The sequence below is a fragment of the Asterias rubens genome, chromosome 1 (assembly GCF_902459465.1).
Source record: "Asterias rubens chromosome 1, eAstRub1.3, whole genome shotgun sequence".
In the NCBI taxonomy this organism is placed as follows: Eukaryota; Metazoa; Echinodermata; class Asteroidea; order Forcipulatida; family Asteriidae; genus Asterias; species Asterias rubens.
The window spans coordinates 21,492,996-21,510,783 of NC_047062.1; the positions used below are offsets into that span (position 1 = coordinate 21,492,996).

A 17,788-nucleotide genomic window follows, 5' to 3' on the forward strand; every position below is an offset into this window, starting at 1 on the left:
TAAATGGTGATTAACACACTAAGACTACAAGGGTGTTATTATCTATGGCATTTGGCAACAGTTATTACACAATAAAATATCAGTTATTACAGAATTCTTAGTTATAGGATGCAAGATATCATTTCTCTTTCATCCAATATTGACCATCAACAGAACAATAAAAACAATGATATTGATGTAAGCACAAAACAATAAATTCATTCAAAGCTACAGGTTTCTTTGCCTCTTGTCTCAGTTGTCAGCAAGTTTAGGCAGAGGATTTCTCCTAATAGCAACCGATGTAAATTCCTTCAAGATCCTAATTATCAAAAAAGATACACCATGAATGTATAATGCACTGTATACATGAATGTACAAGTAAATGAAGCTCCCTGCGCCCTGCGTTGAGGGTTATTAACTCCATGGTCTCGTAGTGAAGACACCTGCTCTAGAATGTGCAAGGTTACAATAATAATAATAAAACTATTAGGCATCTATAGACAGAGCACTCTTACCACAGCGCTGTATAAGAAACTAAACAATGAGCAAAAAATAATGGCACTATTAATAATGGGAAAATAGTTCGACAAAGCAATCAATCATTGCGAAGAAAAGTTTTGAGATGTTTCTTGAAAACGTCAAGGGTCTCTGCGAAATGAATTTGATTAAGGGTACAGTTCCAAAGGCACGGAGCATGTGCGTAAAAAGCATGATCCCACACAAGGTAACGGGCTGGCTCCACACTTCTAGTGCATCAGTGCCTGTGGACATTTTGAAAAGAACTTCAAAAAAGAGTACAGTTAGTACAAAAAAGGCGAAAGAAAATGTTTTTTTCATTTTTTTTTTTCTTCGGTAACTTGGATTACCTCCTCGTCCCATGAGCTGTGCAGCACTTTGCAGAGTAGATTCTTCCTCATAGTATTCCCCTCCCACACCTTCTATGCAATCAGGCGTCCCCATGGCTGAAGCATATTCCACTGGACCGGACTCTACCACTATGTTGGACGGGGCGAGGCTCTCCGGTTGGACTCCCAAATCGAGCTTGATGTGCTTGATTGCTGGCATCTAAGTCAATGAAAGTTTAACAGGAAATAAAAGATATCAAAAAATAAACCATAATGGAAAACGACTTGTATTTTTTTTTATGCTTTGGGTTGAGCAAAGGATTTTTTTTCCTCTGAAATAAAGTTGTATCCTCTGAAGACCATCCCTGGCTGCCGCTTCCCAGGTTGTATCATCAACTCAGGTGTGATCCCTGGCTACACGGCAATTAACTTTTTACTTCTGACTGGAACCCTGAACAAAGAGATGTTGAAAAAATATGGAGATCGCCAACATATGACTAGATACATGTACCTCAGTTGGTAGAGCGCTGGCATGTTAATCTGGAGGTCATTGGTTCAAATCCCACTCTAGTAATTTGTCTTTGTTCAAGCTCAAATCATTTAAGAAACCAAAAGAGTTGTTCCAATGAATGAACCACAACACTACCCGGCTGATAACAAGGGGTTCTCATCAATTGGTGATGAAAAGCTGTAAGTTTTACCTTGCTCTTGGCCGAGGCACCCAGAAGTGGTCTGACTCTCTTGTTGGCAGATACTACCGGTCTCAGCGGCAGTACATTCTTGATGGGACTGTCCAGGACTGTCGGCGTGGTCGGAGTGGCTGGTTGCTGGACTGAGGGGTGAAAAGACACGACAGTGGTTTGTAATGAGTGGATGGTACAACTTAGTGAATAATAAAGCCTGTAAATACACCAACTTGCTTAGCACAGAAAAGTATTGCTTGTAACAGAAATAGGCTACCAGCCAAAATTACATTCAGTTAACATTGTTGTGACTGGTGCCCCACGCAAATTGTGCTTAGTAAAGAAATTCGTCCACAGTATTTTCTGCTTTTAAACAACTTTATAAAATTGGCCCCTGTGCACTATTATTGATCTATGAATGTTTCCTAACAGTAAGATACACAGAAACACAAGCAGAATATATATATATTGACTAGAGCGCTAACTTGCTCTGCGTTTAGAAGCCACCCGGGGTGCAGGTGTGTTGCGTAACTACGGAACGGTATTAATTTTAAGAGAACAAACATTGCCGCGTTTGTTTTTACCGTGTGCGCTTTTACGTATGCGACTGCCCCTTTGCTTAAGTCCATGCTGCCTAAAAGTTTGTGCTAACAAAAAAATAAGGCATCTCATGAGAAATCAACTACGTTTATTTCTATAATACTAAAATAGTAACTATAACAACTTGGTTACAGCTTTATGAAATTGGGCCCTGATTAATTTAGTTAAGCATTTGCATATTTAACAGCAAAAAGTTTAGGCGGCCATTATTTCACCTAGGCTAATTGAATTGATACCGTAAACCGTAAGTTCGACTTGAATGACGTACTAAAAAAAGTATACGCGCCTCATGACGCTTGCAGTTTTGTACGCTCATCAGCAGATTGTGCGTTCACATTTGCAGCATTTTTTTGTTCGATGACACAAAGAAAAGAACAAACGCACTATCATGCAAATAGCCGTACATTTGCCGAACAAAATTTCAATTTTTTTATTTGTTTGTACATAAACATGGATGCGCCCACACCGCTTCAAAACCTTAGTGCGTGTATAATGGGGTGTTAGCGCTCTAGTCAATATATTATACAAATATTGACTGCTTCGAGTGCTATGGGTAAAACTATGACTCCCGAGGTGATCCCCGGAGCGTTCTATTTTCCCGAGGCGAAAATGCCCCAAACATTTCTAAATACTGTACAGACTTTACAGACCTCACCTGAATGCTAAAATCCACGGACGAAGCGAATACAGATTTCAAAAACTTTTCACTGTGCTCTGCATGTAGTGTCATGTAATCCGAAATGGTTACAGACTATTAATTTATAATCCTCGTACACGCAACGGACGTCTGGGTACTGCACGCTGTGTGCTAGTCTTTCAGACTAGCGCACGGCAAACCGATGCGCTATCACACGGCCGTCGTCTAGCAAAACTAAGACATATCATGTGACGCGCTCTAAACCAATGAAACGGCAGAATATTGGTGAGGGGTGTTATAAATAGCTCTGTGGTTAAACTACACATTCTGATAAACAAGGTCAACACATGTAGATTTGATCAAAACGGTCGCAAAGCTGAGCCAATGTGAGAAATAAGGCATTAATTTTAGAAGTGTGGGTAGCTACATCACACCTAGGTGTGATGTACTGTAAGTGTTATGGAAGTCAGTGTACAACAAAATTAACAATATCAGTATTATACTCTTCCATGATGTGCTCCAGTTCCCTCTCTATGCACCTCCTAATCCATAAGTACACAGGACCTTCGATCTTAATGTAACATCTTAAAGGATGCTAAACTACTCTTGTAATGAAATTAAGTACAATTCACATTTTGATAAACAAGGTCAACACATGTAGATTTGATCAGACCTGTCAGAAATAAGGCGTTAGTCTTAGAAGTGTGGGAAGTTACTTCACACCATAGGCTTGGTCTCGGGATAGTGGAGTGTCTCACCTGATGTTCTATTTAGATCCCTCAGAACTTCGTAATTGATTTTGCTGGATATCTTCTTCTCTATAAGAAGTTTCTCGATGGCTTCTCCAGCGGTGCTGGCCTGGATTTGTGGCTTCCGGACATGTTTCTTCCTCTTCAATGAACAACAATAAATAATTTACCGTACCCGCTGATAAGAATATTGGATTAAAAAATGTCTCTAGCTACCGCGCAAGCTCAGTGGTCTCGTGGTAAGGCATCTTCTGTGGAATGACAACTTAGGTTGTTGGTTTGAATCCCACCCGAGTGATATATCTGTGGAGTTTTTACAAAGGACTTGGGAAAGTATACTATTAAGTAGGCCCCCTATACAGTGTGGTGTATGAGAAAGAGGAAAAAAACCAATTAATATAAAAGCAGTACTTGCAATATGAATCAAACATTTCTCAAAGTAGAATAAAAAGCAACAGTAACAAAACAAGTATTAGTTTGAACTGAATATATAATGCATGATCGACATGTAGAGGACACTCATTAAATTACATGTAATACAAACGAGACATCAGTTTTGGTGAAAATGTGTCAGCTTCACAAATAATAGCAGGATACCAGTCACAGAAGTTCATTCTTTTGAAGGGGTTCGGGCGGGGGAGTGATCGGCCATGACTTGGGCAACACTGAGGCAAATGTCCAATGACAAAGTAACACAATAAACTCAAATAGATAAGTACCTTTATGTAAGATACATGTATGATAGTTAATGTACAAATAAAGAATTTTACAGCACTTCACAATTTTATATTTAATATACAGTCAATAGAACAATTAAAACAAACATTAAGACAGAGTGAACAAGGCAAGAACAAACTTCAAGAAGTACATTCAATTGTGAGCCAAATAGACAAAAGGAACAATTCTCATTTGTGAGAAGTGACAGTGAATACACAAATCATGAATATATTGCAGCATTATACAATCTGTGACTGGTCTTATACCATGTACGTACATGTACATATGAAAGTCAAGTGCAGTTATCAGACAACAGCCTGACTATCACTGGGAGACTTTTGGGGACTCTAGGTGGCAGAAGACTTACATGGTAAATCCACTGTTCTTGGAAATATGAGCATGCTCAGAATGACGTAAACAATGAAAGTTTACCTTGGAATGTCTGCTGTTAACTAGCATTCAAAAGTCTCAGATTGATCGCAGAAATGTAAAGTATTGTAAACCAACCTCATGCACCAATAATTGCAAAAATGAAATCTTGATGCAGACTCCATCCTCCACAAATGTTTCATAACATGTTTTACCTTCTTGGGTTCTTTGGTTATCCCTTGCTCTTTCTCTAAGGCTTCTTTTTCCTCTCTTTCTACAAGAAAGAATTTAAATTGAAAATATTTAATGAAAAGAGCTAACATAACGACATGGCATTTCACAATTCACTGTTTCTATATCTTCATTTATATCCAGACATTACCAGACACAACTTGCCGACTGTTGCCTTTTACAATCAAGCAGATTAAACTAGACAGACATTCAGTGTTCTCAAAAAAGAAAACTACAAAGTACCACCAACATATTATGAGCACTCATGGGCGCCCAGTTTCCTCCAAGTACTTAATACACCACCCACGCCTTCCCCCTCCGAACACCCACATTCCACTTACATACATGTATGTTTGTAAAAAAAAAAAAAAAAAAAAACTTTGGACTTGGGAAAAAATCAATATTTCTTTGAAATACCATTGTAGACTCGCTTCTTACAGAGCCAGACGAACCCATGACATTTATCATTCAATAAGTTCTTCTGATGCATACTCTAGCTTCATTTCCTCACAATCCAAATGCAATAAATGCTTCAGATTGAAAAAGTCTGATTGCATTAGTACTTCCCCCCACCTACTTTCTTTTTACTAACCATAAAAGCCAACAGTGTGGCGATACACTTATTCAAAACAAATACCCCGGTCTACTCACTGAGCACTCAATGGAACCATGAATGTAGCAGTAGAAATGACCGGTGGGATAACGCGGAGAAGGTTAAACTCGGCGAGATGGGGGCAAATTACAGGCTTAATTTGTTCTTGTTTTTATCCCTGCGGGTTGTTTATCCCCCAGGCTCATTCTAACATTTGAGTCAACAATGTTTAAATGTCACTGAATAATCTGAGCATTAAGCAGAGCTACTGTGCTGAACTGGAACTAGTTTTTAAAAGAGGTATGATGCTGCACTGGACAGGCATGATAGTACTGACATGTTTTGGAATCAGGATATCGAATCAATGTCTTAACTCAAAACCAAATCTAAAAGCTGACAATGTTAACCAACTCTCATATTTAAGTTGTGTATTAAGTAAAATTATATTTAGGAGATTCAAAATTAAATCAAAGAGATCACATACAGAACACGCATTTCACCACAGGAAACACCGAGTTTCATAAACATTTCTGAATCCCTTGTCTTGATCATTTATATATAATTACAATTTTTTTTTTTTTAAAGCAATCAGATCAATGGCAGCAGTTTACGCCAACATGATCAAAGCTGTACCTTATCTTTGTTCATGGCAGGTATAATAAGGGTACCAGTTGCAGCAGGTTTGTCAATACCACCAAAGCTGTACATTGTCTTTATTTATGTCAGGTACTACTTGCAGCAGTTTTGCTAACGTTACCAACATCGGTGCCATCTCTTGATTTCAAATACAAACTTTGCAATTACCCAATAACTACCAATGATATTCCGAGCCCACGCCATCCCGCTACCACCCACCACTTATCATCTAAAAGCAATCTAGCCCAACATCAAAAGCACCGCCAATATAAAAACGTCTCTACAAGTACTAGGGAAATGTGATACTACTCATTTAAATTTGCTACATGCAAGTTTTACCTTTCATGATCTTGATGTATTCGGCATTCTCTTTGGTCCAGATGGCCGTCTTGATGGCAACTTCCTGGGGGCTTAGTATAAACTGTGAGCAGATAACGTAAATACACATTAATGGGTCATGTGTCTTAGAGAAACATCCCCCCTTTCGTATGTCTCCATGCAACCCTGTCCCTCATTTGCAACTCTCTTTAAAGGCACTGGACACGTTTGGTAATTACTCAAAATATATATTAGCATAAAAACTTACTTGGTAATAAGCAACCGGGACCCCTTCTGAAGTTACTTAATTTTTGAGAACGGAGGTAATTGCCTCTCACTAAAATTAATTGCCTCTCATCTAAGAAAGGCTTCAGGCTGCAAGGGTGTTTTTTTTCTTACTTTTTTTCTTACAACTTCAACAACCATTTTCGCCCAAATTTTCACAGGGTTGTTTTTCTATGCATGCATGAATGTTGAGATACAACAAACAAGAATACTAGTCTTTGACAATTATTATCAATCGTGCCCGTGCCTCCAGCATGTCTCTATAGATGTTTAATGTGTGGAAACCTCTAGTAATTATTGTGATTGGGCTGACTTTCACTTAACTAACATCGTAGAGAAAACGCCACCGGCAAAATAAACCTGTGAATAATTTTTATTTCCCAGGTATACTTGGCCTCCTTATTCAAATTGATTTGAAAGTAGTTGTGACCCTTCTTTTAAAATATGAAAATTTGAATCTTATTTCTATTCATTTTGCATTATGAGATTTCTGTAGTTCATGCATCAGGGGTTTTATTTTTGGTTGGGTATCTTTCTGGAAAATATTACTTTTAGAGCTGGTAAAGGGTCATATATATTTTTTCTTTCATCCAAATCTCAAATGTCTATTCAAACCCCTATTTATCCCATACAATCCCTTTTTCACACTCAAAGCAATTAAAAGGAAATCCCCAGGAAAATTTTCCTGACCTTTTTACACTTGAATTAAAGACACTGGACACTATTGCTAATTGTCAAAATCCAGTCTTCTCTCTTGATGTATCTCAACATATGCATAAAATAACAAACCTGTGAAAATTTGAGCTTGATTGCTCGTCGGAGTTGCGAGATAACTATGAAAGAAAAAAACACCCTTGTCACACGAAGTTGTGTGCTTTCAGATGCTTGATTTCGAGACCTCAAATTCTAAACTTGAGGTCTCGAAATCAAATTCGTGGAAAATTCTTTCTGGAAAACTATGTCACTTCAGAGGGAGCTGTTTCTCACAATGTTTTATACTACCAACCTCTCCCCATTACTCGTTACCAATTAAGGTTTTATCATAATAATTATTTTGAGTAATTACCAATAGTGTCCACTGCCTTTAAGCCTGGAAAAGGTCATGTCTGTCCTCCTTTAAGATGCTTATTATTTCTTCTTAATAAACAAATTAAAAAACATTCACATCTGCCAGGCCGACTATTTAAAGGATATCTGCCTACATTGGCAGACAGGCTGAATTAAGAATGGTGGTGTAGTTAAGGAAATTGTATGTCCTGGTACAATTTGTTTCTATAACTAAATGGTAGCATGTTGAGGAACACTGGAAGCATAACGTAAACACAGACGCAACAGTACACCAGTAATCTGTCCTCAATAATCGTGCTTGGGCATCCATCCTTGTTTCCTACAGATGGGTTTTGTCTTTAGAAATGTTTGTGTGGACACTCTTTTTGTTAATGGAATGCAAATAGTTTTGGGAGTAAACACGAGTATGAGCTTCAGGATTCCGGGAGCCAAATAAGTATGTTTATCTTAATTATAAGATTTCTTAAATCTGCAAGAACGTATAATATATATATATTTTTTTTCATAAAAAGGACCATACATTTCCTATACAATAAATCATTAAAGAGCCATGTTTTTGTGTGAAAGTGTTGCATTTTCTTTGTACAAAAACACAATTTTAAAGGCACCAGACTTTTTCACCCTCACGGCTTTGGTTTGGTTATAGACCCTTCGGAGTCAATTTGGGGGTCAAAATGTACACAAAGAAATTGGCTACAAGAAAAGCGGAAATGGTAGACGGGCATTGTTTGGAGGTGCGTATATTGCCAGGGCCTATGTTAATTTATAAAAGGGGGCGGAGATGGCCGCCCCACAGTAAAGGTCTTGAAAAAGTAATCTCTTTTTACTATAAGCTTTTAGTCTGTGAAAATATACAACCACTTTAACCAATGGGAGACTTTCCAACGCTAGGTGGCAGCAGACTTACCGGGTAAATTTCCATTGGTTATGTAGTTCTGAACACGCATACCTCTGAGAACAATGGCTTTACCCCGTAAGTCTGCTGCCACCTATCGTCCCAGAAAGTCTCCTACTAAAGTTTTGTTTCGTCTATCTCCCCCTCCCCCATCATCAATCTGACACATCAGGCGAGACAGGCTTGGTTTTTTAACAGGATGATGGCATACTAGACAAATAACTGATGATGTTAAACATGAGACTGTGAGCGTGAAGATTCACCGCTGCCCTCATACTGTCACAATCAAGCAAGGCTGGAGAGGTGATGTACGATTATTAAGATGGTATGCAAATGGGTCAAGGGATGCTCTTTCATATCGGAGGAGTTTGATGGGGTTGGACTAAGTAAAGTGGAGTAATTTTATGGTTGGTTGTCTGTGGTGGGGGGGGGGGGTATGCAGTAAAAGTACTGTTTAGTCAGGATGAAATAGGATGTGGTGGGAGTTGGGGTTTACAAGTATGTGTTGGAGTCAATTGGGGATTTCAGTAAAATGTGTGGCTTCTGACTAGCTTCTGACAGCCAGCAGGGATAAAAAGCTCAATTGGTAGAGCGCCAGCAAGTTAAACCTGAAGTCATTGGTTGAAATCACGCTCAAGTGAAATTTTCTTTGTCAAAACCAAAATGTTTATTTTGACAAAGGTGAAAGATGCAGGGCATGTAGTTTTCAGGACAGGAGTTTGTAAAGAAACTTGTTTTCAAGCTCAGAGAGACAATTAATGCAAGTAAGGACACTTTTCTTTTTGCTTTGATCCTTATTTATTTTCACTGTTTGTTTTAGACTGATAATCAAACTCCCCCCCCCCCCCCGATTTTTATATATTTTTTAATGTGAGCCTAATTGATGATTGAAAACCAATCTTTGTTTTCACTCAACATAGTCGTTAAGTAAGCTGCTTGTTTGCAGTTCCTGTGGTCTAGCGTGTGTATGTCTCAGGGATCTTATTAGACGATGAAGGAGTGTATCTCTCACTGTCTCACAGATGCTTTGTATTGAGGATGCTACAGCTCTTTACCCCTTGTACCATACAAATTTATCAAAACTAGTCCAAACTTTGCTGTCTCTTAACAAAAGTTAACCAAAGCTTGCCTAAACCTTGTTACATACCTCGCTCAATATGTGAGGGAGGGAGGCCCCTCCCCCCATTTTTTGTTGTTTAAATATTAATAATAATCTCATATCCTAACACACTCTTCCCCTCCTGTAAAGACAGTAATCTTCTAAAACAATTCATAGAATTCCAGAATACAATGAAGACAAAATAGGAGGGGGAGGGGTACATGCTCCCATCCAGCACCGATTGTTGTAACATACACTTTGTTCCTAGTTGTAAGACATTTGCTCTAACAGTGAAAAGGTTATGGGTTTGAATCGCGAATCGCACCTGAGTGACTTTCTTGTGGATTTGTTTTCACAGAACTCGGGAAAGTACTAAGTACACAGTGCTTAATGCACATCAGTGTAAGGGTAAAAAACAAATTATACTGTGAATTTAATTTGATATGAAAAAAACATGAAACGAACCATTTCTATTTCCCTGTCATCAATACCAGTCAGATCAAGCTCACCAGATTCTTCTTCCAAATCTGGATGAGGGGGAAAAACATAAAGGAGTAAACAAATAAACAAATCTTGAAGCAACAAAAACAACAAAACACAAAGCAGTTATAAAGATTTCTAAAAGGCCATTGAGTAAAGTTGCTGGAAATTGGACAAAAGTTTATATACTGAGCAAGGACACACACCTCCGTACATACATGTAGATACAACCCCCCGCCCTCCCCCCCCCCCCCCTGAAAACAGATGCACGCACCCAAAAATTGTTTATACTCTACGCCCCTGAACAAAGGTATACACCCCGAAAAACAAAGCTACAAATACACCCCCCGAAAAAAAAATATACAACGCTGAACAAAAGATTCGCACCCCCGCACAAAGATATACATCCCCAAACAAAGATATAATTTGTCTGTGCTAAGCAATTGAGTTTCACAACTTGGACAATTGGCTGCGGGGTGAAGCGTCAACTTATTAGCTGTCAATGAACATTTAAACACAAAAGACCAACCATGCAAATTTATGGATTCCCAAACTGAGAAAATCCACATCCGATTTGTCCGCTTCTGGGAAATACTGTAGAAGTTTAAATAAATAAAACGACTTAGCCTCAAAGGAAAGGACAACTTGAGTGAGTTAAATCAACCCCCAGTAGAACAACACTGTATAACAGCTACTGTCAAATCCCACTGCTAGCCCTTGGGGTATACAAACATGTAGTATGGTCAATGTGTTGACATAACGTTGAAAGCAAAATAAGAGGTAAGAAAATGCCTGAACATGGCTGGGTACTAAGAGCTCTTGGGATCACTTAGCCAACCTACAGGTATCCCTGGCTTGGGTCAAGAAACGCTATACTTGTTATAATTGCCTCAAAAAACCTGTATCTCTAGGCTTGCATAACTCTCAGACACTGACTCTAAACTTCATGTTTGCCAATAATAGCAAAGATACATTGAAACTTGTGCTGAGCAGAAGAATGCTGCATAATTTCTGGTATGAAACAATAACTCAATGGTCTAAACGTTTTATATAATAGAAAGATTTTCATACAAATGCACAGTGAATTTGAATGCCTTTCTTTACGGTTAGATGCAACTACAAAACATTATGAGACTGCCAATAACTACTCACTCTGTTTGGGAGACCAGTTTATTCCCATATCAAATAAAATTCTGAAATTCATTTAATTTCAAAAGTCTCACCTTTGGCTTCTGGCTGTTTCATACATTCCTCAATGGTTTCTGTCAGGCCTAGGGACAAGGCAGAGGGTGGCAGACCCTTGGCCAGGTCCCCTCCATCACCCCAGGGTGGGGGCATCAGCAGGGAATCTAGGACACCCTCCTTGACTCCCTCCTTGGAGGCGGAGGAGAAGGAGGAGGAGGAGGTGGGGACGGTCTCAGCCGGAGCGGGGTCACTCTGCCCTCCGGCGGGCCCGTCGTCTGACCTGGCTTCTCCTTTCAATTGATCCAGATTGGAGGGGCATTGAGTGGCTGGCTCGCCGTGACCCAATTCTCGGCCAGGTTCAGTCTTTCCAGCCGGAGCATCAGTAGCCCCGGCCGGCGATGATGCTGATGATGATGTTGAGGATTTGGCTGGAGATTGTTCCTGGTACTTGTCTGGATGATTGCTTGTGGCGGGGCAGGGAGTGTGATCTCTATCGAATTCATTAAAGTCTCCGCATGAGATCTCGTCGAAGGCTTCACTGGCTTCGTCGTAATCTGTAAATGATGAGGTTGTGCTTTCATCTACAGGGGCAAGGAGATCAGAGATATTCAAAATATTTCAGGATTCAATTTCGGCTTGATTCCCCAGTCGAGTATCTCTTCTCCTAAAAAAGTATCAATTCAAATTCATTATTCAGAACTATTTATACACTAATCGCATACTCGGTTAGCGTTCTCGTTTACTCGCATACACAATTATGCATTTGATAAAAATTAACAAAGGCAATGTAGACAGTAGGCCTACAGGTTGTAGCAATAACACTAAAACACAAGAAGCAATAGTTTTGCTCAATATAAGTAAGTTTTTATTCCATTTGTTTTTCAGAGTCATACCAATTTAAAAGTTGACACAGAGAAAAAACGGGGACCCCTTTTTCAGAAGGGTTACAATAAAAAGTCTGAAATTTCTCATGTCCAATTTCACTGATTTTCTGACAGCAAAATAACAATATTTGTTGTATCTGGGCAGCAGGTACACATACATGTATCCACCACTGTCAATAGACAAAAGCAAGTCACAGACCATTTCAACACGAACAACAGGGTTCATTCATCGTTCAACACTTTTGAACTCAACAACACACAAGTTTTGTTTTGTTTGTTTAACATTCAATGGTACAAATGTATATATCAAAACAACCCAATTTCCTGTTGGCAACAGAAAACACAAAGAAAAAACAAACAATACACTACCCCTAAAGGGCCCTCCAAACTAAACCCAAACAAAGCGGCCAGGTGGGTTCTTATCTAATATTTGTTGACACTTGTTTTGTCATTAGACACCTAATAACCACAGATCAAGCTTGACATAAAGGTTAGTACCAGTTTGTTTACTTTGCACAAGGAAACACAAGGTCCAAGTTGACTATGAAAGAAAACTTGAGCGATTCAGCGGAAGGGACGTTGAATGAGTAGGTCATAGAGCAAGGTAAGAGCAGATTAACCTTGTGGGAAAATGTGTTCTTTCTCTACAGTTCGAGAACCTGCACTTTCAAGATACAAACATTTTCCTTGATAAAAAAAAGGTTGATTGTCTGGTAAATTCCCACGTCCACCCCTGAAAAAAAATGTATTGATATAAAAATAAAAATGCCCCCCCCCAAAAAAAAAAAAAATAAAAAAAAATAAAAAAATATGGACAAAGGAATTAAATATAGGATTTGAGGCATTGCATCTGTGCATGGTGAGATATCAATGTATATTTGGTTTGCGGTAACAACATGTGAGTGTCTTCTTGCTGGGTAGATATAATCTTTCGAGAACTTGTTATTGCTGTATCTACTATCGCGGAGTAGGAATTTAATAGGAATTTATCACAAATGACAATAAATTCTGCAGCCCTTCCCTGCTATCTCCCTGTTCCCTAGAGGATCAATTTCTGGATACTCATTCAAGTTGGTCTGTTTTTATCTACCAATCTTTTCTCTTCAAGTAGTATACTGTTTCATCCATTGAATCATAGAGCTAGGAAAAGTTATTTGATGAAATTGACCGAGCCTCCTCCTTGTTATATAGTGGAAACATTTTAAGCAAGAGTTTCTGCTAAAGCAGCGCTATAACAGGACAAAGGTATTTGAAAAAGGGGGATTAGTGGGAGGGGGAGTGTAATAATTTGACCGTCTTCAAGAGAGCACTAAGCTACATGTGTACCATCCATTACCAAGAGCAACATCAAATACTTCACCTCACCCAGACTTCAAATGAGAACAACCCCATAAGATGACAATCCATCATTTTGTGCTGAGCTTCACCACAAAGGATCATTTTAAAGAAAACCAATTTACTTTTAAATAAACTTATAACCACTAAACACTTATATTATAAAAAAATAAAAAAAAGCTGCATAACATCTACCTTTAGAAAACCATTTATTCTCGAAAGAAAGAACCAAAATGAAATGAAGAGAAAATGACAGCCTGCCAGGGGCTGCAGTAGCTCTTAGCTGTCCGGATAGATTTATGAGCTTTCAGCTGAGGGTAAAACATTTCTTGCGGCCCTGGGGTCCCGGTATGCTACTCCAATAATACAATCCTAATAAGTCTTCATTAGGTCTTGTTCATCTGGAACCGGAGCATGCTTGTTTTGTTTTTACAATGCCTAGTTAGGAGTTGAATGATACCTGAGAAATGCTGGCACGCTTTTTACTGAACCCTACAGAGTTCACTAACACTAACACTGACTGAACGTCTAACACACACAGGCAACATTTGGTTTAGGCCAGGTTTTTCAAAAAAAGGAGGAAGAGGGGCTTTTTATTTTTTATTTTTTATTTCAAGATGGCCGCCATTCTTTGTTAAAATGTCAAATATCCATTGTTTTTTCTACTGCTAAAATACACAAAACATAAATGAAACAATTTAGTCGAGGCATTCAGACAAGACATTCAGATCAAAAATAAAACAAAAAAAAAAATAAAAAAGGAGGCGGCCTGTAAAAAGGAAGCGGGCGGGGACGCGAAACATGTTTTTTTTTTTACTTGGCCTTATCGGAACATGAAGTAGGAGAAGTCTGCTCGTCTCCTCCAGGAAGAAGACATTGGAATGAAAACCACTTTGAGGAGGCTCGTAAAAAACTGAAAGTTGTAAAAAAGATATATAGCGATCCTAAAAAGGGATTTTTTTGTTTTAATTCCTCTGAGGGGTCCACTGAGTCTTGTTTTAAACACAGAGTTCAAATCAATATGTATGGGACAGGGTTTATGTTTTGTGTGATCAACCATATAGATGAAATAAACATGTAAAAATTGTGTAGGTGCAAGCTGTTTCTCGCTTTCCTTTCACACACAGCGCGGCCAACTCACCAACAGCGCCTGCATCGCCCGTAACAAGAAACGTCTTGCACCAAGACTAGCGCCTAGTATCCGAAAACAAGCAAAATAAACAGAGCTCCAGCTGGTCATTATCAACCAATTAAACACACCCACATGACGCGCTCTCCACCAATAGGAATAGCGAAACTGTCTGAGGTATTTATGAGTAGATGTTTTTTATACTTCAAGTCTGTATAATACCTTTAAGTTCCTCACAGATGATAAACGATAAATATGTTTGACGGTCACAAATTTCACATTTCTTATTCAACATTGTGCACACTTTTTCTTAAGGACTAGACATGGCAGATTGGAGTCAAATCCGATGTTGAAATCTGGAGGGATTATGGTGATTTATGCATCACTTGCATGTTGTTGAAACAAGCAATGGTGGCTGTAAATAAATGTATGTTTGAACACAAGCTGGTAGGTGAAGTATTTAAATACTCGACCTACATTATTCTCAATTAATTCAAATTAATGAAGTTGTACATGTAATTTTGCCAAAACCATCAGTATCCGAGATTTGTGTGACTCAATATACAATTAAATGTACATGAAATAACAAGCCTGTGAAAGTTTAAGCTCATCCATCATCCGAGTTACAATAGAAGAATACAAAAAATCCAGTTGCAGGCTTTCACTTTTTTGCAAACATTGGGTTTTAAACTCATGGGAACAAAACTTATTGTTTTATTCAAATCCCAAAACTGTATCATTTCAAGCAGAAATACATGTTTTTCAAGGGAAGTTTTCCACCATGACCATCTTTAATACCATGTACATGTGTAAGTAAAGTGCAAATCTATGAAAGTGTACATTTTCAATCCTACCAAAGCTGTGCATACCCTTTAATGTGGAAAGATTTAACACCTGTACAAGAAAGTATGCCAAAAATGTGAGCACGTATTTCTATGAAATGTTTCACAGTTTATTTTTGTAGCGTCCTGACCGGCAAAAATTCTTTATTTCAAAGACCTGCAAGGAGATGCAGTTAGTTTCTCTGTACAGGAACCAGTGATCACTAGTAGTTTTTATTAGTCTCCAGACACCACTCTGGAATCTCACAGACCAGTCCACACCTGCTGAAACAACTTTTAATGGTCCTAATTCAGCCTTGTGTCAAGACTACTAGGTCACCGTGATTGATAACCACATCCTAAATACCCAGCATAGTTTTACGCCAGTAAGCTGAAGACATAACCAAAGTTATTTTGGCAACGGATAACGTAATTCCAGATTCTGTCTTTTTTATTTTACAATTCCAACTATTTTACCACTTGACGCAAACAACGTAAGACTTGTAGACAAATTTGACATCAACAAATATTTGTTCTCAAAAGCGCTGAAGCACAAGGCTGGTTAAACTACGTGTACTTGCATGCCGGTAATTCCTGCCTTTTGCGAGCAAATTTGAAAAACAAATTAAACCTCAGTCTGATTTACATTGGTGACTCGTCTGGATATATTTTTTTTATTCCGTGCTCTCTTTCACCATGATTACCCTGGAGTTTCTATCAAAATGTTACTGGAAAAAAAAAAAAAACCACCGCATGAGTTTTCCTTCAGGCCACGTTAGTTTTCCCTATCAGGGAATGTCATGTGGGAACCTCAATGAATGAAGAACTGTGCCCCAGAAAATGTGGTGATCTATTTCAGTCTGCGTAAACAGAGAGTTTTTTAATCTAATACAAGTACTGAAGGCTGAACAACACCTTTTATTTTTTCTCCCTTACAATAAGAGCTCTTGTTTTATACAGAACAGGCCTCACATTTCATCTTTGAGAGGCAAGGCCGTTTGCATTTTGCTAAGTGTAATTCCATTGGAAAGACTGAAACTTTTGAAAGGGGCACCAAGGCCAACTCAATGGGGCACCAAAACAAAATATTTGCGAAGCTGTATTGTACCCAGGTAACCTCACAACTTAACAAGACCTGCAGACCTACTTTAAGGAAGTCCAAACCTCCGCTAAAAGAACAGCAAATACGGAAAAATGTGTTCGATGGGTAAACAAATCTTTCTTGTGTGATAAAAATTCTGAGCTACAAGATCTGTGATCTAGAGAAGATTATTTTGAAATTCAAGTCACGATAAGGAATGAAACTAAACTTAACATTCGCAAGAACAGACTTGCAACAGCAGGAAACACAAATTTGCTCAGGCTAGGCAATATTTTTTGTTTAACAGCTTTTTCTAAAATTGCAACCAAGTAACCTCACAAACAAACAACACCTGTAGTCCTGTGTTTTTTCTACTTTTAGAACTCCAAACCTCTGCTAAAAAGGTGCAGCAAATACAGAACAATGTGTTGGGCATTTTAACAAATATTTCTTGTGTGATAACAATTGAGCTACAAAACTGGCATTCTAGGTAAGATTTTTCTGAAACTCAAGTCATGATAAGAACCTGATAAGGAAAGAAACTGAACCTCACAATCGCAAGTACAGACTTGCAAGAAAACAAGATAGTAGATACAAAGATAGGCTGATCTCATAAGGCTGTTATGCAGAAAATTTCTTGGCTAACCAAGAAATTATCAGGGTACCAGTCACAACATTTTTAACTGTGCATGCTGTATGGTACTATTCAAGCTGGTAATATAAAGCTGCTATCCTATAGTTCTGCTGAGCAAATATCTTTGCTCAGCAAGAATTAATTGGGGTACTAGTCACAGCAATGTATACAGTACACAGTGTTGTGGCTGGTAATTTATTTTTGCTTAGCAAAAGTATTACGCTAAGCAAGTTTTTGGGCTTACATTATTTATGAAATTTGGCCCAGATTACAAACAAACTTGGCATGAGTTTCAAACAGATGACATCCTGAAGTTCACTTACCATCACCTGAACATTTCTTCATCAAGGCTCTTTCGATCTCCTCCTGCATTGAGCTGATTTCTCCGGAGAGTTCTTGGAATTGTTGTTTACTCATCTCGGTCAGCTACAAAGGAGCGACAATAAACAAGTCATGAATTCACATGTAGGCCTAAACAAATAAAAAATGTACCATAAATACCAGGGGCTTGATGAAATTTACACCGGACTGCAGGC

The 17,788-nt window shown here is 38.5% G+C and overlaps 1 protein-coding gene across 1 annotated transcript in view; it reads right to left on the minus strand.

Annotated features, from left to right (window-relative positions):
* The window catches only part of LOC117292501 (transcription factor IIIB 90 kDa subunit-like), a 51,219-nt gene that overhangs the window by 3,002 nt on the left and 30,429 nt on the right, over positions 1 to 17,788 (minus strand). Inside the window, exons 10-17 of the mRNA XM_033774570.1 lie at positions 17,576 to 17,678; positions 11,407 to 11,949; positions 10,169 to 10,230; positions 6,378 to 6,459; positions 4,795 to 4,853; positions 3,503 to 3,635; positions 1,526 to 1,656; positions 846 to 1,044 (exon numbers count right to left, since the gene is read on the minus strand). Of these exons, the coding sequence (XP_033630461.1) occupies positions 846 to 1,044; positions 1,526 to 1,656; positions 3,503 to 3,635; positions 4,795 to 4,853; positions 6,378 to 6,459; positions 10,169 to 10,230; positions 11,407 to 11,949; positions 17,576 to 17,678 (1,312 nt within the window). The remainder of the gene's footprint in view (positions 1 to 845; positions 1,045 to 1,525; positions 1,657 to 3,502; positions 3,636 to 4,794; positions 4,854 to 6,377; positions 6,460 to 10,168; positions 10,231 to 11,406; positions 11,950 to 17,575; positions 17,679 to 17,788) is intronic.